Source organism: Agelaius tricolor, unplaced genomic scaffold (assembly GCF_023055355.1).
Source record: "Agelaius tricolor isolate 1412-34295 unplaced genomic scaffold, bAgeTri1.0.p SCAF_3, whole genome shotgun sequence".
Lineage (NCBI taxonomy): Eukaryota > Metazoa > Chordata > Aves > Passeriformes > Icteridae > Agelaius > Agelaius tricolor.
Genome location: NW_027269263.1, coordinates 30,572,674 through 30,599,727, shown reverse-complemented (window position 1 = coordinate 30,599,727; position 27,054 = coordinate 30,572,674). Strand labels below are relative to the sequence as shown.

The 27,054-nt window shown below is 36.2% G+C and overlaps 1 protein-coding gene across 9 annotated transcripts in view; it reads right to left on the bottom strand.

Moving 5' to 3' along the window:
* PPFIA2 (PTPRF interacting protein alpha 2) overlaps positions 1–27,054 on the bottom strand; it is a 287,260-nt gene that overhangs the window by 28,431 nt on the left and 231,775 nt on the right. For 5 of the 9 annotated variants that reach the window (XM_071423345.1, XM_071423347.1, XM_071423346.1 and 2 more), the window contains 12 exons: positions 26,302–26,388; positions 25,802–25,885; positions 25,331–25,462; positions 24,314–24,376; positions 22,294–22,385; positions 19,780–19,915; positions 19,106–19,326; positions 16,131–16,368; positions 13,558–13,587; positions 12,564–12,694; positions 11,895–12,049; positions 7,600–7,693 (listed from right to left, as the gene is read on the bottom strand). In XM_071423345.1, the coding sequence (XP_071279446.1) occupies positions 7,600–7,693; positions 11,895–12,049; positions 12,564–12,694; positions 13,558–13,587; positions 16,131–16,368; positions 19,106–19,326; positions 19,780–19,915; positions 22,294–22,385; positions 24,314–24,376; positions 25,331–25,462; positions 25,802–25,885; positions 26,302–26,388 (1,463 nt within the window). The remainder of the gene's footprint in view (positions 1–7,599; positions 7,694–11,894; positions 12,050–12,563; positions 12,695–13,557; positions 13,588–16,130; positions 16,369–19,105; positions 19,327–19,779; positions 19,916–22,293; positions 22,386–24,313; positions 24,377–25,330; positions 25,463–25,801; positions 25,886–26,301; positions 26,389–27,054) is intronic. The other 4 variants (XM_071423348.1, XM_071423350.1, XM_071423353.1 and 1 more) reach the window with 1 other exon arrangement.

The window sequence follows — 27,054 nt, the reverse complement described above, 5'->3', positions numbered from 1 at the left end:
TATGGGACCTGAAGGCCATGACAGGAGTAGATAGGAGTAGGTCATCAAGGGGCTTGTCACTTCCTGAGCATCTTGTTGGAGAATAATAAAATATGGCAGGGAAAAATGGACTTTTAATTCTAGGTTTTACCTTTTGGGTACTTTTATGGTTTGGGATTTTATTTTGTCATAAGACAACAAATTTATCGCCATTTTATTACATTTTCCTTAGACATATATGAATATAAAAGTTGTGTAGAATATTTTTACTCTGTTGTGTTTTACCCATTCTTCCTTTAAATCCTAATTCTATAGTTAATCTGATAGGATACTTATATCTGCTGGAAAGACATGTTTAGAAAGCCAGCTGTATGCACCAGGGTATAAGCTTATATTTATCCAGAAGTTCCAAATTGCAATGGATAGACTTATACATGTAGATAAGATAGGGACTAGAGCCTTGGGGGTTTATGTTTGATTAAAAAGTTGCAATTTTCTGATACAAATATTCTTATCTGTTATGAGGAAGAGAATTTTAAAAACTTGGCAAAGGATAAAAAGTACTATTTTTTTAAAAAAGTACCATTAAAAAATAAAATGTTTTTAAAATATGAGTTAGATACACAAGAAAATATGTTGTATCATCTTTTCCATGATCAGAATAATCTAAATAAGTTTTAATAATCCTCTGCAAAATAAATACCCATTTATCTTTACATTTGTAATGCTAAAAAGCCTCCAAGTATTAATGTAAGAACAAGACACATTTTTAATACTGCAAAAGCTTTGACTGACTAAAGATTTGAAACTGTTCTAGTTAAAATATTTACTAAAGGAATTAAGTTTAAAAATAAATTTCATCTTTATGTGTCTCCAAGACTAGACACTGATCCAGCCAAGAGAAAACCACACTGCACACAGCAGACAATCCTAAGCTGCATATCAGAACACTGAACACCTCCCCTTCTTTCACCAGAATGGGAAAACAAACACATTTTGCTAGACAGGGAGGAAAAACTAAAGATCAGGCTAAAAAGTACTAACAACATATCTGAGTGTTTCATAGATAAGGTAGGAAGGAATGAAATTAAATGCAAAACTTGAATTTTCCTGAAGATTCAGAAAATAAAAGATTGGGAGTGAAAAAAGATTGTATTCTTAAGAGCTACATCAAAAAATAAATTGCATATGTTTAGGATACAATGGTGCTTAATAAGGTGGATGGCACAGAAAAACACCCTAATTAATCCAACTGGATTCATTTTCTAAAATGTGTGCAATTAAAAGAAATCATTAGAAACAGCTATTTGCATACTGCAGAGGACAGAAATTATTTGTCATCACAAATACATTACATCAAATTCTAATTGCACTTGCACACATGAAACCTAATTAATTAACCTAATTAAAGGGGCATCATGTGGATTCAAGAGCAATTACACAATAACTGCAGTGTTTCAAACAAAATAGTCCACAGTATTCCACAAAATAGTCTAGCTAAATATTTTTTCAAGCTGCTTGATGACAGAGATCTAAAACTTGGATTTGCCCATTAAAAATGTTTATCAAGTTAACTTATCAACATTTATCATTCTTTTTTTCCCCCTGAGTATAAAGAGAGTCAATCCAACATGCTGCTCTGTTGACATGATGTTCCTGCTGCTTAACATGTACATCACAGTGATCAGCTGAGACTTAACAGCATTGCAATTCTCTCTGCAAAGTTAATTATAAGTCTATGAATACTAAGAATTTATTTTTTACACATGAGAATTGCTTAGGTCTTGATTTTACAAGGGTTTTTTCATGTGTGTAAGCACATGTACACATCCTGGCACATCAATGCTCTTCTGCAATGCGCTTGAAGCCAGGAAGCTGAATCTGGCAAACAAAAACCTCTAGCTGTGGAGTAAATCCCCCCAAAACCAGGTTCTTAGGAAAGACTGGTTTACTTTGATTTTCCTTGGAAAACATAAACCTCACATCTTAAACTTGTTTTGGAAATACAGAATTAATAGATTCTTGTCCTCAGTCAAATCGAACAAAACTGAAGAAAAAAGTGAGGGTAAAAGCGCTGCTCTGGACTCACATTTATAAACTGGGGGATTTATCAGCTTCTGGACTCGGGTCCATCATGATCCAGAATAGCTGGCTTGCATGTGAATTCTTTTTCAAGGAATTTTTTAATTTGTAAAAAATATACAATTATAAAATAATTTGTCTTTGGGATTGCTGCAGAAAGGATGGCACAAGCCAATCTCCCACTGTACTAGCAGCATGCGCAAGGTCAAACCCACCTCTGAGTGGCAATCCAGGACTACAGAGCACTTAAATGACTCAAACCTTGCCTTGTGCTGGTGCCTCAGAGGGGAAACAATCAGCACATCCTGTGAAATGGCAGTGACTATGACCAATTATTACACACTTTTCACACAACATATGATATATATATACATCTATATTTCTCCAGAGATACTTGTTTGCTGCTGCTTTGCATATTGTTGCAGATCAAATCAAATATTACATTTGAGAAGGGTGCCTGGCCTTTGGAGCCGTACTACACTGTACAAAGCAAGACTCTCTTGAGCTGTATTTGCCACCAGTGAAGCTTTAGGTATGGGCAATTTGACACCATTCCTGAGCAAAACTGTGGATAAGGAGAAAACAACTGCTGCTCACTTGGATAGTTACAGCAAAAAGGGAAGCAAACACAACTCTATTTGTTGCTAATATTTCAAGTTTGGTTGAGTTCATTGTTAAAAAATATTTTCATAAATGGTTCAATGTATGGTATTTTAGTGTAAAAGACAGTAAAACATTTAAACAGCTTTTCTTAAGTGCCTTATCTTGACATGAGATGAGGTCAGTGGAGACATGGATTTTTAAGGGGAATACAGTTCATTTTAGCCACAGTGTTATCTACTCATTTTTGGATGTATGAATCGTCTTGTGGGACAGACACTGACCAACTTCTCCATAGTGTCCTCTTCCAGAGGACACTATGACTCTACCTGAACCTTTCAGGAACTTTCACACATTGCAATAGAAACTGGACTGACCTGAACTTCCCATGCTGGGTCCTGGCTTGGGCTATCATGACAGCCCTGTGTGAATGCCAAGGCCAAGGCATTGGGCATGCACAGTCTGCACAACACCCACGAAGGATGATGTAATGAACACAGGAGATAGTCTGTGCATAGTCACAGAGAATGGTAGCTGGAGTCAACTACAAATTCAGAATTGGAAACTAGGTAAGTGTTTTCCAGAGGGAGACTGGTTTATCACTGGGAAAAAATATTAAGAGAAAACTTCCATTCTTCATTTTCACCTTCTGGAGAGTTTATCTTAATCAAAAGGTATGGTTTAGAGGAGAGAAAACTATTTGAATCATTGGGGGTGTTCAATTGAATGTAAATGTGACAGATGGTATCTGTGCCAATAATAATTCTAGTCCTAAACCCTGAGTTTTCATAAACAAGGGTTCTTTAGGCAAACAGGCTCTGAAAGTTCAGGCAAAAGGCTATATACAAAAGATTCTATATACAAAACATCACCACATTTTATATAGAACAAGTGAAGTGAAATACAAAGTCCAGTTAAAATTATAAAAATCAAGTACATATACACCCCAACATCACTGAATTCCACAAAAAATGAATAACACCTTAAAAACTTTAAATACCCCTTACACTCATCTTTTTTGGTTTTTTTTGTAGAACAGCATGCTGAATTTACAAATAGTAAGGCCTAAAAAGTTTCAGTATTAACCAGAACAGTCATTTATTTAATGTTGAGAGTAAACATCTATGGATGAGTCAGGCAACTTAAATTCATTTTTTCAGCTTGTAGGAGATGTTGTGTATAATTTTAAAATTCTACACAACCTCCTTAATTTCTCTTTGATGCCTTAGGAGTAAGGCTTATTCCTAACAGATCAACTGTAATAACCAGATTTTGGATGAATAGAGATCCTTGGAGGTTTATAAATGTCTAGCATATTACTGAGACAAACTGTTAATTACATTTTAATGATGTCTAAGCTGTCAATTGAAACTGAAAGAAATTTTACATCTAAATAGCATCTTCTAAAAAGGAAGCAGGGAAACCTTGAAATTTAGGTTAATGACACTACAATCACCAGAGAGAGAACTTGTCTCCAAAATTACCACACTCTCTCATTAAACTTTTCAGAGTGAAAACTATTATTCAGTACCTGACTCCATGCAAACGAATGGGACTAAAGCACTATAACACACTGCAGTGTGTTTCTAACTCCATGGGGGCCAGAGTCAATGCAACATTTGCTTGAGGGAGCAGGTGCTCAGGACACCTGATGGACCATTAGAACCTGCTGCTGCAGTACCTGGCAATCTGAAATATCATGCATCTTTATCCCTGGGATAAGGGCATCCTTCTGGAATTACTGATGAAATTAAATACATTCAAAAATGCAAAATTAGAAATTTAGCATTTTTAGTATTTCTCAGTTAAGAGATACCATGGATATAATTTTAACATGAATCTGTCCTTTTATAATGACTTTTATCCAAACTAAATCAAAGCTAATAGCAGAGGTGGGTGAAGATCATGACTACTAGCACAGTAGTCATATGTTGATCACATTGATGAACCTGACTTCTGTTTCACAGCAAGGGGAGAATCTTTGTTTTCCTGCACCACTGAACTGTTTGCTGAGCTGTTAACAGGGCTGAAAGCTACTTCACCTGACTTGCACGTCTCAAAGGGAAACACAATTTCAGTATGGGGTACTATACTTGTTTTATAGAAAAGAGAATTGGCTCTGGCATCACTATTTCAAGGCTTTTTGTGTTGTTGGGGTATTTCTTTGCAGGGTTTTTTTTTTTTTTTTTTTTTGAGGTCGTTTTTGGTTTTGTACGCTTTGGATTTGGTTTTTATTTGTTCAAAGGGAGTGACAAAGCCAGCATAAGTAAAGCTGTCTCAGACCTGAAATGTAATACAAAGCAGTACTTCCCAGCTTTAGCCTATCCTTTACCGATCCTGTTGGTAGGTTTGGCTCTCTTGGGCTTTTACATCCTAATACAAGTCAGTTAGAAATGCTTTCAAGGTGCCCTGCTCTGTGTTGCAGTGACTGCTCACTGTCTCTGCAGGGCTTGTAGAGCAGTTTTGTTTAGCAGTAAAGGGGGAATCAACCACTGGGACTTAAATCATACTGCCATACTGCTACATCATGAGCTAGGAAATTACTCTCAGGCTTCTCTTATTATGTCTTAAAAGGACCTGCCACACATCCCCACCACCATTAATGTTACATAGCACAGTTTCCTCGTTTGCACCACACAGTTCATAATCTTGCACCTACTGTGTGCATGGTAAGGCTACTTCCAGAGGGAATTAGGCATTGTTAGGAATTGGAACAAAGGAATGTGACCTACTGCAACAAACTTTTCATTTAAATTACTTTGTGGACTTTCTCAATTTAATATTTTCTAAGGTAAGACATGCAAATAAATGACTGATATTCAAGACCCATCTGGACACAATCCTGTGCCATGTGCTCTGGGATGACCCTGCTTGAGCAGGGGGGGTGGACCAGGACCCACTGTGGTCCTTTCCAACCTGACCCATTCTGTGATGCTGTGACTGCATTTCTTACAAGGAGGTGTTAATTCTCTTACACTCTACTGACAGTTTGGCACCCTAACGACTGCCATAATTCATCAGAATCTCCTGTGTATCTATAACACAATGGGTTACATCTTTTCCTATGTTATGGTTCCTCTAAAATGATATAACATATACATACACATATACATAAAATAGCAATAATGTATGTTAACCTTTCTGCAGTTCTGAGGTGAGAAACTATGAAGACAGGTAACCCTAAAAGGCACAGGGGGAAAATTAAATTTCTTCATGAGATAGTTGTAGAACATACACTTTGGATAAAGAATGTACAGTTCAGACTAATAGAATAGTCATAGTGACAAAGGAAAGAGTCCTTTCCTTCCAGCAGAGGACACTTTCATTACATCTAATCCATAAAGAACCAAGGACAGACAGACAGGAGAAAAAAAGGAAAGACTTGAAAAGCAGAAAGCATGGGATTGTGTGAGATTGGACAGAAATTTAATAACAGATTATCTGCACACCCCTTATTTACAGACCCAAAAGCTGGTAGGCAATCTATAGATGAAACAGTCATGTCATGTTTGCAGCTGTGTGCCAAGTCTTGTTATTTTACCCAGTTTAATGAACTAACAGATAAGAAAGTGAACAAAATGAATTCATTATTCCCTTCAAAATTGTTTCAATACTGTGATACATTCAGCCCTCAGAACTGGAAGGTACATTGGGACTTCAAAAAAAAAAAGGCTGCTGAAAATAATATTATATTCTTTATGAATCGTAATGATGGCCTCAAAGATGCCTTCTAGATTTAGTAAAAAAAAAAAACTATGGTAACATAATCTACATCCATATATTTCTAAAATTACTGATTATGTATAGATAAGAAATACAGGGACAAGACTCAACAACTGTAACATCCCTGTGAATGCTATTTTGAGTTTCTTAATTGAATTGAAAATGTTTCTTCTCTTCCAGCTAGCAGAGTGACTCTAATTGCTAAATTGAGGCTGATTTAAACAGAATGTTTGCATTTGTACCTTACGTGAATGTGTACATTTAAAGTTATATTTCATCACTTGACAGAAAGTAGTGATAAAAAATATTCAACATAAAAATTTAAAGAGAACCTCAAATATTATCCCTGGATTCTTTGGACTACAACTGAAAATTCTCTTGAAACTCAGGCAAGGAATCTAAAAAGAGTGAAACAAACTGGAAAACCCAGAAAAAATTTAAAATTAGGCTTTCAGAATCCAAATAATAGCATTAAAGTGAATGGTTATGGGTGAAAATAAACCTATTTGTTTACAGAATGAATTTGCAAAGTCAGTTTCAAGTACCATCTTTTTCTCTGACACCCTCTAATTACAGTGTAAGTGCAGTGCTGCCAAGAGGTTTCTTTTGTGTTTGCAGCCTTATTTTATTAGTTCTTCATAGCTCCTGGCAGCTGCTATGAGTCAGTGTACTGCTTTTACAAGGAGGTGCGTGAAAGACAGCATTACATTATTATATAATTGATGCAAACAAAAAGCTAGGCTGCTTTTTGTCTGCATTTGCTGACAGGCAAATAAACTGAAGCTGCTAGGGTTTATGGGGAGCCTTTGACATCTAGAAACAGAAGTAACACTGTTCACTAGATAATACAAAAGAGATTTTTCACCCTTTTGAAAAAGAAAATCTACATAGTGAGTCACTAAATACGTATCTATTTTTTCAGAATTGCACTGAAGGCAAAAAGCACAGGATTAATGACAATGTGAAATGGAAAAATGTCTCTCATAAACCTATGTTCTTTCACAATTGAAATAATATTGTACAATTGACAGACTCTGAATATTTACCCCTATATTTTATATGCAGCTCTAAAACCTTTTACACTGCAAAGAAACATCACTACTAAAATGCCATAGTAGATGGTCTTGCTTCTCATTCCACATTTGTGCAAAACAATAAAAATCCTGATATTTGAATCAACTTTCAGCCAAAAGGTCACATAAAAACAGTACTCACTTTTTCTTTAGTCTTCTGTCCTTTTCTGCTTGTGTTCCAAGTTTGCCTAATCCCAGAGATTCCTGAGCTGCTGCCTCTGTTTCCATGTAACCTCCTGGAAAATAAAACAAACAAAAAACGCCACCATATTTTTCCTTCTCTCTCTTCTGTTGTTCCCCTCCTTAACCCTTCAATTCCCCTCCCACCCACCTTCATCTATATATGTTTTCTTAAACTGTGACATCTGGTGTTTGTGGAGAACATCTATCACCTGCAGAAAGTAAATTCTGACGAGCATTTACTACATTGGAAAAAGTAGTAAAGGAAAAAAAATTTTTCTCCTCCTTGTGTTGAGCAGAAACGTATGACATGAGCACCCTTATCTCCTTTACCTATTTTTCTTTGCCTCCCAAGGCTCAGTCTCAGAGCATTGCTAAGAAAGCAATGCTCTCACCATTTTTTAATCTTAGTTGAGAAATGTACAAATGAAATTGCATTCTCTCAAATTGTCTCTCTACTATTGCCATTATGCAGCATCACCTAATGCAGTAGTGCTAAAGTCTTCATTTTGCTCTCATAGAGGGTCTTAGATGTAATTCTCCCTTAAAACACCCAGCCATGAAAGAAAGAGTCTGTCAGAGATAAGTAAAAAGCCTCCTCCCTGGATGTGTCTTGTAGGCACCTAAATGTGGTCAAACTCAAGGGAACTTGAATAACTCACACAAAGTGACAAAGGAAACTTGCAGTAAGACATGTGGACCAAAATAAAATAATTTTATAAATTAAGGGCATGACTGGTACGATCCACATGGCCACTGACAGGACTTTCCGAGCACAGAAATGGAAAATGGTCTGACTTTTTTATCGCTGCCCTGATTCAAGAAGAGGGGACCTGCTCATGGAACTCAGCACAGTCTCCAGGCTCTGGCTTCACACTGTCCTCTCACTCCCACTTGTATGTGTACAGACAGAGGCCCTGCAGCACTCCTTTGAGGGCTGCCTTCCTCCTGTGCTCCCCCTTGGAAGGAAGGTGGGCAACTGGCACAAGAAAGAAGACCACAGTATGGTAAAATGTTGATGCTTGACTCCATTTGAACACAGCAATTTCCTATTTACAGCTAGGGGATAGTGGACCGTTGTATAGCGGACGCTGGCATAATAAAAAAGCACAAAGTAAATTAAAATATTTCTGTCCTGATATGTTGATTTTAATAATAAAATAATTCATAAATGTTATGAAGTGAAATAGCACCACAGCCTTTTACCAGCTAGATTTACGTGCACCTCAATCAAGTGAGAACAAAAGCTACTACTGCATCATGTCTATGACAAGAACTTAGAAAAGCTTGGGTTTAAGCTGTTCTTTCAAAGCACGTGACATTTTAGCACTCCTGTTTGTCTAGACAGATTTTTACTTTATTGAAAGAAGACACTACTGCAAGTGTCATAATGAGAATGACGCAAATGCATCTCACAAATGCAGAAAATAGGAACGTATACTTTTTTTTCACTTCATCTGCCTGTCTAAGTCTTATAGAATCTCATTAAATGCTTCTTTCTGGCTCTGGATTACATTTTTCATTCAGCAAATAGTCATAAACATACCACATCTTTCTTGAGAGAGCAGCTCTCAGTATGTTGGATAGGGATGGGATGAGTGCAGTGCAGTGAGGGTTTATTACAGGCTGGAGAGTAGTTGGGGCATAATGCATTTCTCCATTCTCCAAATACATCTGGCCTTTGAATAACTGAGGCCTCCTATTGGATGTGGCCACAATAAATGTTTCCTAACAAGCTGACCTTTCCATTTGCCATGCAGATCAGCTTGCTTGGACAATTCTAAAAATGCCAGGAATGTATTGTTTGTTTTAGGGTCTAGAATATTTAAAATGTAACATGAGAAGAATACAAAAGTAGTGCTTGCCAAGAGAGAGAAGACTGGAAATGAAGGAAAGAAAAAAAGAAGGAAAGAATGAAAGAAAGTGCACTTGTGCTCCTTGTAGCATTCCTTTTTCCTTCTCCAAAAACTTAGACAAAACTTAAGGAATCTAGAAATCTTGAATCTCAATTCTAAGAAAGATCTCCTAAAGCATGAATGTGGCTTGGAACAATAAAGCTAATGGTTTAGCAGAGAAGGTAAAATTATCAAATAATAAAAGAACAAAATTCTGGCAAGTTTAGGAATTGAAAAGAAATAATTTCAGGGGTTGGCAAGGAATACAGAGAAAGGAAATATTTTGTGTAATAGCATGGCTCTGTTGATCTTAGTAATACAAGTCTGGAGGTTTCAATACTCTTTCTTAAATAAGAGTATATAAATGTGTGCTTTAAAGAAAATTTATTTTTCATATTAAAAAATGTAAGAAGCATATGTCTATATTAAATTGGAGTGTTTAATTTAAGCAAGGAAATAAATTGCATTCTTTTATTGATTTTGCAATATAATTTTAGGTTATAAAAACCATTCAAATATTTTGCAGTGCTGTAGTGATAGGACTTTCTATGTCAATTTCTGTGATGTAGTATCTTACCATAAATAGAACTCCTAATTATATAGCTGCACAGATAACACATCTGTTGTGAAACTGAGTCAATTACTACCATGACTGCTCTTTTTAAAATTTCATTTTCCCTTGCAACTCAGGATATTCCATGATTCTATGATATGTCATTGAATGAAAATGACCACTCAATAAATGCTTTTCTTTTGATATGTTAAAAATTAAGATGAGAAAAATTACCTGTAATTCAGCTGCTCAATGTCTTTTTAATTTCTGAAAAATATTTTGTTCCTACCTTTTGATTAGGTAACAGTCTTACTGTTCATTTTATACATGCTAATAAACCTCGTTTCCTTAATTAAAATGTGCATTATATTGAAACTTTGCTCTTGAATTAAAGAATGGAAGTCACAAAAAATTCATATTATTGCAAACCACTAATATATTTTAGCAATTTCATGACCTAGTATGGGGAATTACAGATCGGCTTTATCAAATTCTATGTATATATTATTAATCACGGTGGGTATTAGGAAATTAATCTATTGCCAGATTTCATTGCAGACCCACACATTTATTGCATCTTTGTCCTCTATATTCCTGACTTACTGAGAAATTGTAGATTATTATCCATAAACCATCAGTCTCAATATAAAAGATTATATGAAATGTAAATGTGAATTAATAAAGTCTAACTTCGGATGCAGTCCAAAGTTTTAAAATTAGCCATAAATGCACATGGTGGCATACAGGTGTATTTGAAAGACTCATTTATAGATTCTCATTTGAAAGATTGAATAAATCAGTTTTATTCTGTTCAAAGTGAAAAAAAGGGGGAATTCAAATTGCAATTAGAAATTAGGTTTTTTTCAAGAACACATGGTTTTCACAGGCAGAGAGGAGAAAAGTTGGAGTATAAATGAAGAATACTCAGTTTTTCAATTTTACTCTGATACTTTGACCATAGTACTATCTTTCTTTATTGTGTACTATTTTAGCAATGGGTTTGTTAGTTCTGCTAAGGACACGTTGCAAGAAAAACATAGGTTTTTAATTTCAGGCTTATGCTTGCTGCCTAAGTGTTTACTGCAAGGCCTTAAAATTCTTTTTACAAGTGTGACATGGTCACCATGGCAGTAAAATTTAATGCCTCACAAATTTGTATTATGTGACATCTGCATGACTAGGAAAGAGTCACTATTTCAATTTTATTGACACATTTATTACAATTTGATACTTGTGTTGGAAAATTTTTGCCATGAAGGAAGTAGAATGAAATAGTCTCAGCAAGGGAGAAGGACAGAAGTAGGGAGAAAGCTAAGCACTACTGTGTGCAGCATAATTGTAAAAGTAAGAGTTATCCTGAGGACATTCAGCTATAGGCAGTAGAGGGCATCTATCAACACCCTGAAATCTGAAAAGCAGCTACACTTGATTGCAAGGACCTTCTGTATCACACAGGTACACCACCATTATAGCCATTTGTTGCTAATTAACTTCTCACCTCCTCTTTATGTGGTTATTCAAGAATACAGTGTTACCATTGCTACCCTAATTCCACAGACCAATGAAGCACCAGGTTCAGTGAAGAAGATGATTCCAGTAATTTGTGCCCAGACTCTCCTTTCATTTACATTACAGTCATGGCAAACTCTTGACAAATACAACCGCTGGTAACAGTGAAATTTAATGGGTAAGTTGTGCCAGACAAAACAGAAACATGAGTGAAATGGAAACTGAAAAAAAAGAGCAAAATTAAAAATGGGAAAATGGCAGTGAAATGGTGACCTCAGCTTGTTACCACTAATTCCTTACTGAGCTGTCCAAGTCGAGCCTTCTCTTTTTTACCGAACAATCGTCCTATTGAAGACTTGATTCCTTTCTTCTTGGGAGCTTTGTGCAGGGAGTCCTGGCTGCTGCTGACACTGCCAAGACCAATGCTTTCTGGCTCCAGTGAAACAGGCAAACTACTGCAAAATGATAATAAAGAAATAGAATAGATAACATGTCAACATCTTTATTTTCTTCTAAGCAGCTCTGCAAATAAATTATTTGGTAATAATTTAGTAATGATCTCCCAACAAGTGAAACAATCACATCTTTAAATTATTTGGCAACATATAGAGCAACAGAAGACCACACTTTCTCTGTCAGGCAAGGCTGAAAATAAATATTTTTACTTTGCTAAGAACAATTTATGAAAAATACAGTAGTCAGCATTCTGATTTTATTTCTGGGATTTGTAGCACTGCTACTTCCAGTAGTCATCAAAACTGTACCTCAAAACAGAAATACCCAGCATGTACTTTAGCACTGATAAACATTTTCAGGGTCATTGCAACAGACAATGGGTAGGGTTTTTTCTCTCATTTTATGAGAAACAGGGAAGAAATCAAGTAATTTTGGAGAAGTTAAACAACATGAATTGAAAACAATAGTATGTGGTAAACTGTGAAGTAACAATCCATGTTACAAACATCTTACCTTCTGGCATCATTGTGGTATGAAGAAGGAAGGGTGTGAGTCATCCTGATGGCTCTTGGTGTTGGAGGAGGAGAAGTTTCACATTTGATTGTGGCTTTGTCTTCACGCCCATCTTCTTCAACTACTGCAATCTGGGGGAGAGAGACTCCAATGAGAGCATATTAGCTTTTCAAGAACGTTTCAATACACACCTCATGAAATTGTCAAGTGGACTGAAACACGTAAGATTTCAAGTTCAATGTTTCTAGAAAATTGAAAGGGTTCATTTTTTCTCAATGTGACAGATTAAAACAGATATTTTAAAGAAATGAGACTATGCTTTTGGAAGAAGTTCATCCCTTTTGTGCTAAAGAGATTGGTGAAGGTCTAAACATGAAGACAATCTTAGGTGTAAGTGGGCCCCTTGCATTAAACAGGATTACTCAGGTTTACTAATTTTCTCAGGGATGTAAGAGAGAAGGTGAATACAGGCATAAACATGACCACTCTCTACACAGTGCGTTACCAGAATGGTCAGTATGCTTAACAGTAAGCATGGACAAACAGGAATTTTGCCAGAGCATTATAATGATTTATCTTAAATAATGTCATGGAGTTTCATCATCAGTGCCAGTTCTGTAAACAAACCTACATTGCTCCAGAAGATTTCAAGGAATCTCTCTGTAGTTCCTCCAGCAAGAAGAGTGGCCAAAATACAATTGAAAGTAGTGCTTTTATGTCCATACTTCTTTAAAAACAAGTATTCCTTTAAGTTTGTGCTGTTGAGGCTGCTACTCCAAGATATCACTTAGTGGGCCTTGCTTCTATGGCTTAGGTGTGACCCCTGGAAGCCATTCCAGGTAGGATTAATGATTATGTTCAGGCATATAATGAAAAGGAGAGAAGGGGATGCAGTTGCTGGCAACGGACCCCAGCAAAGATTTAGTTATCTAAATAGCAGAGGAATATGATAATTCCCAAACTCTCAAAACTTTAAAAACCCCCAGTATCATACCTTTCTCCGATGCTTCCTTAGGTCGCTTGGCTTAGATTGGTAACAGAAGTGGAAACAACAGAAAGTAACGATTAATAAATATTATTGAAGCACAAAAAAAACCCTCATATTTGTTGTTCTCACATTCATGAAGTGGGAAGCAAAGATTAATCACTCTCCATATTATATACTAAGTATACACTTGCTGTATTAACATAAAATAACCCCAGAAAAATATTTCATTCTGGGAAGGTAGGTTTGGGTATTTTAGGAAAAATTACACTCTCCTTCAATTTCATAACTTAGCAAAGAATTTCAAGCCTACAGTAGCAATTTTATTTTTGAGTTTTCTTATAAGTACTTATGTTATCCCCAACAGAGATTTTTTTTAAGAATTTTTATCAAATATTATAAATATATTGGTGTCCCACCAAGTAAAACCACAAAATATCATCACCAAATACCATGACTGAAAAAATGATTGGCATTTTTAGGAAATGAATACATATTCACCTATCTTCTTCAGTATTACTTGGCAGCAGCAGACTACTAGAATGGGTCTTGTTCAACCCCCTTTGCAATTTTATTTTTGGTAGATGTCTCTTTCATTTAAGGAAAGCTGAAGATACTCTGCAGAATTTATTTACTACATGCACCTGGGCTGTGGAAATTCATGCAGTCCTCCTTCTCCAGCCTTGGCAATTTGAGCTCCAGAGATCAGACTTAAATCTCTTCCCAACTCCAAGTTTCACTTAAAGGATCTCTGACAGACTTGTGTCTGTTCCCAGCCAGCAAGGAGGTGATATTGAACACTGAACTCCTGCTGAAACAGTGCAGGGCAGAAGTGTCCTAAAATGGCTGATGAAGGTGAGCAAAGCTGTGGGCTGTGCTGATAAGCACACTATGGGGGGATGCTTCTACTGCTTACGGCAAGTCAAGAGCTCAACTGCAAGTCAGACAGAAAATTCCATCCGAGTTTTAGCACAGTTAGAGCTGGATGTCAGCGAGATCATGGCAACCTGAATTGCAGAGGCTATGCAGTCATTTTGTATTTGAACCTGATGAACATATTGACCCAAAGGTACAGTTTTCAAATCCAGGCCACCAGGCAGTGCAGGTGTCTGCTGGCAGGGCAGTTCAACCATTGCCATTTACCGAGAGCCAGACTGCTAACTTTGAATGGCTGGGGAAAGGGAACACTCTGTGCATTTGGGAAGGTGCTGCTTTGGTGAAGGAGGTGGCAGGACAGCAGCCTGCACACTCACCTCCCCCCCAAGGACCTCTGCAACCAATATTTTTGTTTCTGCTGTTCAGCAGTGGGAACTGAGGGCAGCAAAGAATAAGTTACAACTGCCTGCCAGGACCTCCTGCCCACTGACCTCAGATCCCAAGTGGCAGCAAACACCTTACTAAACTGGGAGGAGCAGAGGTGGGCATGAGTAGTTGTCAGTTCCCAGGAAAAGGGAATACTTGGCTAGGTGATCATCAACAGAAGTCCCTACTCTCAGCTGAGAGGAATGAACAGCCAAGACTCATTTCCAGCTGCTCTTAGCAACCTTTTTTGTTAGGAAAGGCTCCAGAGGGAATCAGTGCTATTGCTTCCCAGGAATAGACCACAAGGGGACATTGGTGACATGATTATCAGAGAAAAAGCAAATAAAAATTGGGTTTATACATACCCTATTATATTCCCTGTATGAGATCAGCAGAGGGGGCTGCTTTGATTCTCTCCTGGTACTTAAAGGGATTAATTCACCCTAGCTCCAAACTGGTTTGTAGCTCACACTGAACCCTGCATGTGTACTCAGATCAGTATCAGAGTTGTACATCTTAAATATGTTGACACATACTATCTTCAAATATTTGACAGATGTACTATTTCTTTTTGTCTAGGATCAAAATTAAATTCCTTGTAAATCCCTTTTCAAATTGAACCAGAAATTTTTGAATGTGTCCTCAAAGATACAGCAATGTTATAAATTATTTGGACAGTAATTTCATGGTGACTTCATGTCTATGTGTGAGCCACCTGTAATATTGAAATGTATCAGTTAAATGAATTACTGGAAACCAAAGAACTCATTTTATTGTGCATGATGTACGGTCATGAAGAATGTATAAAAGCATTGCAAGTATAAAAGAGTACCAAATAAAAAATTATATCAAAATGATCCCATATAAGAAGTGGTGGAATGTCTGAATGTCTTCTAGACATTTCCTGGGAGTTTAAACTCAGCAATAATTCCACAGGCTATTGTGTAATAATTGTATCAGTTAAGAACTTTCCATTAGTAAACATTTTTTACATACAAGTAATTCCAGTGAGCAGTTCTGTCTCTAATTAATTCCACTGAGCCTATGTGCTGAAGGCCCTCAGTAATCCTGTCACTATGCCCCTAGTGAATCATGCAATGCTCAAAACCACTATAACAAAGTCCAAAGACACCAAATGCCCACATTCAAGAGAATTTGCTATCTGTATGGATGATGAAGATGTGAATGAAGAATTATAGAGATGAACCAGTCATACCGTGAAAAGATTAAGTACTTAATATAAGAAATATCACATCAAATACTGTCATAATGTTTCTTACCAGTGTCATAACCCCCATTCTGTCCATCTCCCTGGCTGGACTGCGAGGGGTGAGTTTGGGAGTTGAGTGTCCGCTGGGAGGAGATGAGCTTGCAAGGGACGATGCTGTCACCGAGCCAGTAATGGAGGTACCTTGGTGGACTCTGGCTAGGTTTAAGCCTTCCAGACTCACACTGGCCACTCTGTTCTCTATCTCTTCAGCACGCAATTCTGTCGACTCTTTCTCTTCTTGGATTAACCTTATTAAGTAAGAGAAGAATGCTCTTGTATTTGTCTCTTCATATCCCCAGAACAAAACTAGAAACCATTTAATTTCAAATGAGATTTGAAAGCAAGAGCAAACAAAGATGAATATCACAGATAACTAAAAAAGACCCAGTTATCAAATTATTTTTCTCAACTCCTCCATCCTCAAAACCTGTTTGATGAATGTGTCCAACAGCAAGACTTGATGTATGACATTTCAGGAATATTGGTTCCTTTGCAAAGAAGCTAGGGCAGGGGGGATAACAATCTGATTTACCACAGATAACTAATTCCAAGCTTACGTTGGCTTCATCTGCTTATCTTTTGCTAAATCACAAATTTAAGAGTCAAATGAAATTGGGCCTTTAAGAAGGGAATTGCTAAAATAATCCTTATTAATAAAACAAGAGAACATGTAAAACAAATTGTCTGTTTTACCCCTACAATTTGATGAAAAAATAATAGCTGTTTCTAAAACCCTGTGTTTTTAAATGAATTTCATTAAAATCACTTTCTTGTTAGCAAGCAATACAAGTTTCTGAAGTGTCTATCACCTCAACAGGATGCTTCCATGGGATTCTTTAGTTTTGTTTTTTAATTGTGTTTTCACCTAGACTGGAAAAATGTCTTTCAAATAAAATTTTTTTTTTGTAAGTCCTTTGCCCATAAACCTGTGCTAGGAGTAGTCTTTTTTGCAAAGAGGAGGAAAAATTATGAGAGATCAATGTTAAATGAGAGAATACGAAGTCTGGGGAGGCTGAAACTGTGAACCAGACTTTTCTGAGTGAAATTAAGCAAGTACAATAATTAATCCATAATATATTGAAAATAGAAACCTAAAAAACACCTGTGCTGTGATGAATCTTCTTCCCTAACATCAATTTCAGAATTTGTATAAAACACATGCAGCTCTTTTTGAAATAATGCAGGGAAGAAACTTAAAGGCCAATAATATTTTGAAAGGGAATTATAACAATGTTTTTCGTTCTAGTAATCTAAATCCTCAATCATCTCATATAATAAAACAAATCTAAGGCAAAATACATTTTTAATCTCTTTTGATATCTCAAAAAATTTGATAAGCCCTTATCATGTTTGTCAATTCAAAAAAAAAACAAACCAAGAAAAAACATGAAATGCAGTACAGTTTATAGGACAATACTTGTAGATTATTTTCCTGAACCACATAAAGAAAATTTACAAAATGACATATCTAGCCCTTTAATAATAGTTGCTATGATAATAAAAGCCTATACTTCAGTACAAGATTAGCAGTTGAGAAAATAAACTACTCTCAGTAGACTTCCTGTAAAAATGGCTGTATAAAAAGTGCACCCTTGCTTCCCTTTTGAGGTAAAACTGTACCTAATATCTGAGTCAGGACCTTGGGTTAAGTACAACAGTGATCTGATTCAGGGTGGCACAAATAATGTCCCACCTGGAAGTACTGTTCCTTGTGAAAGCGCTTTACTGTATTGTTAAACTGACAAAAGACTAGTATTGTTTAAAAACAAATATAAATGTTACATCTACAGCTTCCTGAGCTGGCCACAGTGCTGGCCTCCTTGTAATAACAGAAAATATGGATAAGGTTCTTTCTTTTATGTACACTGTTTTAAGGAGATTTACCTTCCCAACACCAAAATATGTCTTTGACTCTGTATCTTGACAGGTGTAGGAAAAGGCTTGAGAAAGCAGTGTAATCCTATCTGAACAAACACATTGTGGGAGAGTAAAAAACACAAAGCTCTAGATTTATAATAAAATGTTTTTCCCTGAACAGAAAAATTACTCAAATTCAATATACTCCAACAGAGTTCTTCCTTTAAAGTTACCTTGATCAGAGAAAGTTACCTTGATTATCTTTTGGCAAATCGATCTATCTTGATTGTATTTCTAACCACAGTATTTCTGTCTATAGTATTACCAGAAGGTCCCTAACACATTTACTACAATTTCCTTCATCTCCTTCTACAAGAACAGTCACTAATGAGGGGGTGTTTTTCATACACCAAGTCTTTTAAAGTTGCCCTTACTGAAAACATGTAAGAATGCTTTAGTCTTGAAATATGGGTTCATTTATAACAATCATTTAATTAAAACATGTCATTTCACATGTTTTAATTAAATGATTGTTATAAATGAAACCATATTTCTACCACTCCATTATATTTGCACAAATACTATTAATATATATTCTATTAATTACCTATATCCAAGCACTATAATCCAACTTGGAGCATGAAAAATCATATTCTGTGTCTACAGAGAAAATCAAAACCATGTCTTAGAATTCATGGCTTATATTAGATTTAACATAGGCATAATTGCCAGAAGACAGCATGAAGAGCACAGAAATAAAATATTTCTGATAGGAGGCCGTTACTGAGCAAGTGGAGTCATGTATAACAGTGAAAAAGACCTTGAAAAAAGGACTGTGAACACGAATTTGTGAAGTCTGCCATGTGTTAGCCTCTTCTAGCTTCCTTTTCTTCAACTGGCCAACAGTTCTTCATTTGGAATGTTTTTTGAAAGAAATTTCTATGGTTAGGAAAGAAAGACTCAGTTGTTATCTTCACGCAGGACTCTCCTCTGGAAAGCAGACACATTATCAATCCTCTAAATGAACAAGCTCTTTCCTAATAGCCATGAACGGTACCTGAACTCAAGCACTGAAGGAAGCTGGAAGCTGTAACCCTAAGTGCATCACAGCTGGTTCAGGCTACATACCTGATTTCTTTATTGATTGCATCTAGCTGCTCCTGGAGCATCATGGCCAGGGTCTGGGCATCGGAATGGCCACTTGGTGACAGCAGGTCCATGGAGCTGAACAGCGTTTCTCTGTCATCGTCATCGATGTCCGACATCTCGGTGTCGCTTTCGAATGGATGGCTGCTCAGGACACCGATCTGCTGCGTCCTGTTCCACTCATGATCACCAAGTGATTTTACCTGAGCAGGAATTAAAACATGTATGGCTTATGTCAGAGAAAACTGCAAAGTTGAACTTCAAAAAAAATGGGAAAGGAAAACAACTAACACTTCAAAATACTTATTCAATTATAAGCGCTCCATTAATGCTCGCAGTATTACTGCAAATAGCATAAAATATTTTCAATAATTGTAATTCAGGTGTCCAGTTACTCTAAGGAAAATTTATACAAAAAGACACTCTGGAAAGACAAACAATCAAGTATGTCTGAACTTCAACATTTTCTGCTGTCATTTTGTACAACAGTTCTCTGAGCGGGTATAGAAAAAACCTTGAACTCTGGGTTGGGTTTTCTTGTTTGGTGGTTTTGTTTTTTGTTTTCTTCCTGGAAGAAAACTCCACAAACTGTAAGCTTAACAGCTTCAAACACATTCTCTTATCAGGGAATGTATGAGAAGGAATTGGGGATTAACCTTTGGTTCATCTCTGCGTACTCCCATCCGGCCTCTTCTAGGTCGCCTTATCACTTTAGTTGACCGATAGTCAGACTGGCTATCAACCAGTGAGCCCACTGAGTACCTCAGCTCTGTTGATGTGTCCAGATGAGGTCTAAAAACAGAATTACATAAGTGAACTGAGAGAGTAATGGGAATAACAACAACAATACAATGACCTTCAGTCTGGCAACACAGATTTTTTTTTCAAACAAACTTTTCATGTGTTGCATAATAAATGAGAAAAAAACATCACAAAACAAATTGAAAAGTGAAAAATTGAAATAATTTTATGAGAAAATTTAGGGAGAAACCAAATAATAAAACATCTGATTTGTTTAAATGAAAGCTGTGCATAGAAAAACTTATTGTCCAAAACTTTAACAGGAAAAAGCACATTTCAGGATAATTAGAATGGGCAGCTGAATGTATTTTCCTGTATATTCATAAATATGCCTGAGGTTACTCTAAGCATGTTACATGTTCATGAGTGAACATATTGATTAAAGCTTTCCTGCTCTAAGTCTATGCTCTATATTATGAAAGTATTAGTGAACTGACCTGTGATATTTAACCTTGTTTAGGAATTACTAATCTTTATTTGATGACACTTTCAGTGCTTTAACCCCCCCAATTTTTCCTGTAGCCCTGGTAAGTCTTGGGATATTGTGGTGAGGCTTATACAGGATGACTTCAGCACCTCTTTTCTTGTTTACAAACAGTGGTCCCTGACCTCTTTGTCCTTAATCAAACAGCAGCACCAAAAGTTCACTGCTTAGTGCAGTAAAAGCATCCTAACCATGAGCTGTGGAACCAAGGTGGAAGAGCAAAGGCTCCATGCACCATTTGAGAATTTAACCAGAGAAGCAGAGACCTGAACAATTTCTGTTTCTCAACACACCTGCAATCTCCACATAAAAATATATGAATAGCATGATTACAGTAAAAAAATGAAATGTAACAAAAAACCCACATAGGGAAGTGACTGTTTTTATCTTCTGTGTACAGTAATTGTCTCAATAGACCTTTGTTCTCATAATCAATAATATTTGGCAGTTGTGAAGCAAGTTGGCAGAAAAAAAAAAACAGTCCAGGCTCCAGTCTCTAGCTGTAGATATTCATCTGCTAACCAGCTTCATTATTTTCCTAAAAGCACAAACTCCAGCCAATGCAGAATTGAATACAGGCTGAGAATAGGAAGTATTTAATGCTCAGAGCTTGCTGTGCCTGTGAGAGTTGGGATCTTCATGAGGTCAGGTTACATAAGGGAAAGCACACTGTTTAGCGGAACCTGCTGAATTCCCAAGATATTTAGATAGCTTATCAAGTTCAAACAGCCCTTTGACAAGGGCTAATCAGCTCCTGTTTATGGAGCACAAGCTAATGATATTCATCTACCCAGCACGGAAAGCTGCTGTTCTCCAACAATGCTCCAAAAACCAAAGCTGCTGTTGCAGCAGCTCAGTAGCCTCTGTCCCTGCAAGCACTTTCAAGAAAAATGTGTTGTGTGCCTGTAGTCACATTCCCAAGGGAACAAAAGTTCCAGAAGTTAAAAGCATCACATTCTGAATTTCATCAGCTTACACTTCTCTACATATAAAAAATATTATTCCAATAAATAATAAAAGGTTGAGGGAGAAACCATGTCCAGATACTGAGCAAGGTGTCTGAGGACATCAGTGGGCAGGCAATAGCTGATGGAAAAAAACCAACCCACCGAACAAGAGTAACTTTAGATGAATACAGTGCTCCCAATTCAGTCTTGGTCCATGAGCTTTGTCTGGCAGTTGTTCTGGCAGGTTTTATAAACTGACATGCTGCTTGTTATGAAAACAGCACATGGCACACAATTGTCAATAAAGCAACAATTTAATCTCAAGGGACACTTTTAAGACAGAAGGAATTTCTAGAATGATAAATTCTTTGCAGCTGTCAGTGGTTATTTTTATGGCATTTGTCTCACTATACTTCCCATATTGATTTTCCATCAAAAAGAGGCACAATGTTTATTGTCCAATTATGATGTTTTCAGATCTCTCTGAATAATGTCTTCACATTCAGCTTAAGTTCTGTGGTCTTTTTCTAGACACTAAGTACAGCTGAGTTATGCCTTGTTAATAAAGAAAAAGAAAATATATTATTTATTAAAAAAATATGATCATAAATATGCTGATCAGTTTCAGCATTAAAGAGGATTGTTTCTAATTTATATTTAAGGTCTGGGAAAATGTTTAGTATTTGGATATACTTTTAAAAACATTTTATAATTTAAAAAACTTTTGTTAATCTCCATAACATTTCAGTGTATACTCACTGATATAAGGCCCTGTGTACTGATGAAAAAAGTGAAAAGCAACAGTAATAATAACTGCAAAGGTTTTACATTTTAAAAGAAATGCATGGCCGCATGTACATCCCTGCTGTAAATGCTTGCCATTTCCATTTATGTCTATTTCAACTTTAGGTGAGAAAACCTTTGTCACAAAATATCACCTTGACAAGGTGGGTTCGATTAAAGAACCAGCCCTCAGTTTCATTTGATCCAGTTCAGACCTCAGTTTCTCAATTTCTTCAGCAAGTCTTTCCTGGAAATAAGAAGAGTAAGATATACTTACTTGTGATACAAAATACATTTATTTTATGAGATATTGTTCTTGCACAGTTAAACAAGCAAGCAAAGATATACTGAATGGAACACTGGCTATAATAAGAAAGGGAAGCTCATTTAAGTCTCACTACTACTAATGAGATGTACACATCAAAAGGAGGTGGTATAGCACTCTGCTGTTTTACCACTGCCTGACACGTTGGAAGGAAAGGGTGTATTTGAAACTTAATTTTTTCCTACCATAAAGCCAGACACAGTTCATTGTGCGACTCACCACTTGCCCTATAGGGACCAAGATTAACAGTTGCACTCAATGATCTCTGAGATCATCTTTTCCACCCCACATGATTTTATGACACCATGGGATTGCATACTGGCCTTTCTATTTACTGACAGAGACCCAGACTTAGAGAGAAGTGCGTTTCAGATGACTTGAACTGCAGCTGTATGTCTTCCTCTTATTGAGTTGATGTGACTCTAGTACGAGGTGCTGCTGGCAAAAAATGACTATTTGCCATAAAATTGGATTTTTGGAACTAACTAAAAAAAACCCCACTATTTACAGCTACCACTAGGGAAAACAGCACCGTTCCCAAATTCTACAAATAATTGTTATCTACTGATAAAGTGAAATGAAAGAATTTTTAAACAAATTAAGAACAAGCATGGGATGAAGATATAACACTGTTCTTCCTAGAGTTAAAAATGTTCAGTACATCAAATGGCTAGGAAGGATAAGGATCTTTTATATCTATAAGTAATATCTATAAATAATGTATCTATAAATAATACTAGTTTCAGTGAGTATTACAACTGAATTATTAGTATTTTGATTGATACTCTATTGGTAACACTTGCCGTTACTTAGAGATTATTAGCATCTGATGCTATGTTCATCTATCTGAAATTGCTTCATCAGTTTCTTCATCAAAGTGGAACAAAGAATCTCTTCAATGGGGGACACACAGAAGCTGAGTCAGAACATGTAGTGACAGGACAAGGGCTTTAAAATGAAAGAGGGTAGGTTTTAGATATCAGGAAGAAATTCTTTATGGTGAGGGTGGTAGGGCACTGAAACAGGTTGTCCTTTTGGGTACTTTAATCTTGCTGCCTTTCTCTACAGGTTACCTAAACGTAGATGAAAGCAAAAATTTTTTGAACAGATACCTTTTTTTTTATTCTTCTCAAAGGCCTTGATTTTGATGCCATATAATATATTTATATTAGTAAATAGAATGGAGCTATATTTTTAAAATTGGGTACAATTGCTTTTACAGCAATATTAAAATGCTTTTAATACATTGCAAAAACACTTCTGTGAATCTGAATGCAAACATGTTTGTGCATCCTACTGCACTCAAGGCAGGAATAACCTCAAAACAAAATCCTGCATCTGGGATTGGAATGTATCTTCTTGGAAGAAATATTTATAATCAATTTGACTGATGCACTAAACAGCATTAGGGGTTAATTTGCAAGGAATGAAGAAAGGTCACTTCCAGCTATATTTAGCATAATGCCACTGCACTTGTTAAGAAGAATTGCATAAAATCCAAAAATTACATTCTTCACTATGAAAGTGCAACCAGTTATGCATACATCTCTGTTAAATAAGACTTTTTCAGAATTAAAACTGATAGAAGAAAAACTCCAAAGCCAGTAAAATCAACATGAATTTTGGTATTGACTTCCTGAGGCTAGGATATCAACCATGAACTTAGCTCAGAACAACTGTCAGAGACCTTCTAAGGCTATTTATTGCATCTAGGTGATTAAAGAAATCCTCATTTACATCAGTAAGATTTTTCATGATAGCTGGATAATTAATATGCCATCTGCATATTTCCAAATAATAATTCTACATATTTTAATAAAACCAGATAAAATCACAGTATTTTACAGTACCTTATCATGTAAGGACTCTTCCAGATTTTTCCTGAAACTTTCAGATTCTTGAATCAAAACATTCTACAAATAAAAATAGGAGAAAAAAATAAGCAAGAAAGAAATTAGAGATATGTTAATGGATCAGATATCACTATGTTCATGTACAAGTTTACAAAGTTCATATATGTTAGACTTCAAAATTAAAATTCTTTAATGCTTCAGTTGGATTATATTATTATATGATACTTAATTTTAAATTCTGCAAGAATTCAAACATGTAGGAACATGAGTCTTCTAGATCAGCAAAAACTTTGCATCTTGGTTGAACTGAGCAAATGCCTCATCCTTACACAACCAATTCTCCCAACAAATACTTTTGGCAAGCCTACTTCTTGCTCCATACCACGTATTGTTTCAATGGTATAAACCAGAAGTATATAATCTGAGAAGTTCTGAAACACCCTTCTGAAAAACACCAAAAGATTCCCCTCAGACCATACAGAAGGTGAATAAGTAGAAGAGGGAGGAATTAGAGAGGGCAAATACAAAGGTCAGGAGCTTTGAATTTTGCAGGACCACATTGTCTCACACAGTGGAAAATCTGTAAATAACATTCCCTCTCCAAGGCTAGATGCTCCTTCTCCTGTGGTGACAGCATTTTACTCTTCCCAGAGGAAGTGAGGTGAAATCAGCATGTTAAAACACTGAAATGATGGCACATCTAAGATGGTCATTCCCCTGTTCTCATCCACCTTCTCTCACTGCCTCATGCAGCCTGTCACACACTGGTCCTTTCCAAGCTCTTCAGCAGGCTCTTGGCTGATAAACACGAGACTCAAAATATTCAGCATTTTCGCAGCTCATCCGGGAAGACACTTGAGCCCACTCTTGAGTTAAGAGTCAAATGTGTAAGTTGGACCACATTTGTGGTAATACTGGTAATACAAAATCAGCATGATGCCTTCATCCTGATAAAAGCAGAACATATAGGAAATCTTTATTAAGCTAAACTTTATACTGCTGTTTGTACTGTACCTTTTCTTCCAGTGCTGCCATTCTCTCTTTTAAGTGTAGTTGCAGACGCTCATTGGATTCTGTCAAAAGTCTGTCTACGGTATCCGATAATCTTTTGTTGTGCTCCTCATTCATTTTTTCTCTTTGCCTTGCCTTTAATGTAGAATAGATGAGACAGATTGGTAGGGTCCAAAATTAACCAGTACAGATATGTATAATTTAAAAAAACAAACTAACTGTAACCAACTAAAAGAATTTCACAGGAAATGTAATTACAGTTACTGATTAATGCACATCCATTTTTGTAACAGCAGAATGCTTTCAACTCTGCAACTGGACATAAATTAATGTATTAAGATGGTGAAGTAAAGTAGAAAGATGCTGCCATCACTGCTACAAACAGAACATTTACAATTAGGTAGTTTGAGATGCTGGAGTACAAATGTAGCACTATACTGAAAAGTGCACAGAAGCTGTTTGCAATGCACATACTCTTTGAAGTTCCTGATTCTTCTCTTCAAGTTGAGCTTCTAAGTGTCTCATACGTTCCTCAATGTTTCCATGCCTTTCTTCTGCCTGAAAAAATATAGAAAGACTCTTTCTGTAATTTAGGTGTCTTTGGAAGTTTTTATTTCAGTTAAGTTTAAACAAAACATAAAGCAAGCTACTACTAACTGCAAACTTAGTTTTCCGAACATAAACTTTATTTAAACAGGCAGCTGAACAGCATTGCTTGAAATGTGTCAGCTACAAAGGCCTGTTACATCCAAGCATCAGCAAAACATTGGAGTTATTTATGAGCAATGAAATCAGCCAAATGTAACATGCAGACTGTGCATGGTTTGAACACAAACCTGCCATCGTAAAATTGTAAGCTCCTGAAGCACTGAACTGCACGATGGTTGATTATCAATTTAAAAAAAAATTTAAAAAATGAAAACAAATCAGATGGATTCTATTCAGCAATAGAAAGTAAAGTCCAGTAGGACTACCTTCCTACGTATGGAGATCATTTCTTGTAGTTTAGCTTCCATAACATATTGATAATCATCAGATGAGGTAGAAGAGGTTGGATCAGACTAACAAGTCAAGGAAAAGGAGAGGGACAAAATTGAAAAATCAGAACTAAAGACACTGACACTGAACAGAACACAGCACAGAATGCTTAAAAGAAAAGTGTGACTGAAAATTTAATACTTTTAGCTGACAGATTTTTACATGGAATAAACTACACTGATACTTGGTGAAAAAGATGCAGTTGATGTGGAGAAACTGAAAATAATGGAATGCTAAAGAAGCTATCAACCTACACATGGAAGTACAAGGTTAGTGATGGCTGGCTGATGACACATGACTACAGAGTGGATTCAAAGCGATACTGTCTTATCTAATGTTGTTTCTCTCTCTTTTTTTTTTTTTTTTAATTTTGGTAAACTGAACACCAGAACCAGACTCTCAGAGGCCAAAATCAGAAATTCCTGTATAATTCTTCTACCATTCTCTAGGAATGATTACAATGCATAAATACTACGTAATGGATCAGTCAGTTACACCACTATGAAATGTCATGGTACATTCCCTAATTTCTAGAAAACAGAAAGAATGCCAAAAGAGACAAGGCTCAAGCTTTCATATGCCATTTTAGAATACACTATATAAGGCCTTTCATCCAAATAAACAATATAGTTTTCATCCCTTTGAAAAGATCCACCCTGGTGGATCTCTTTGGAAGATCAAGGTAATCG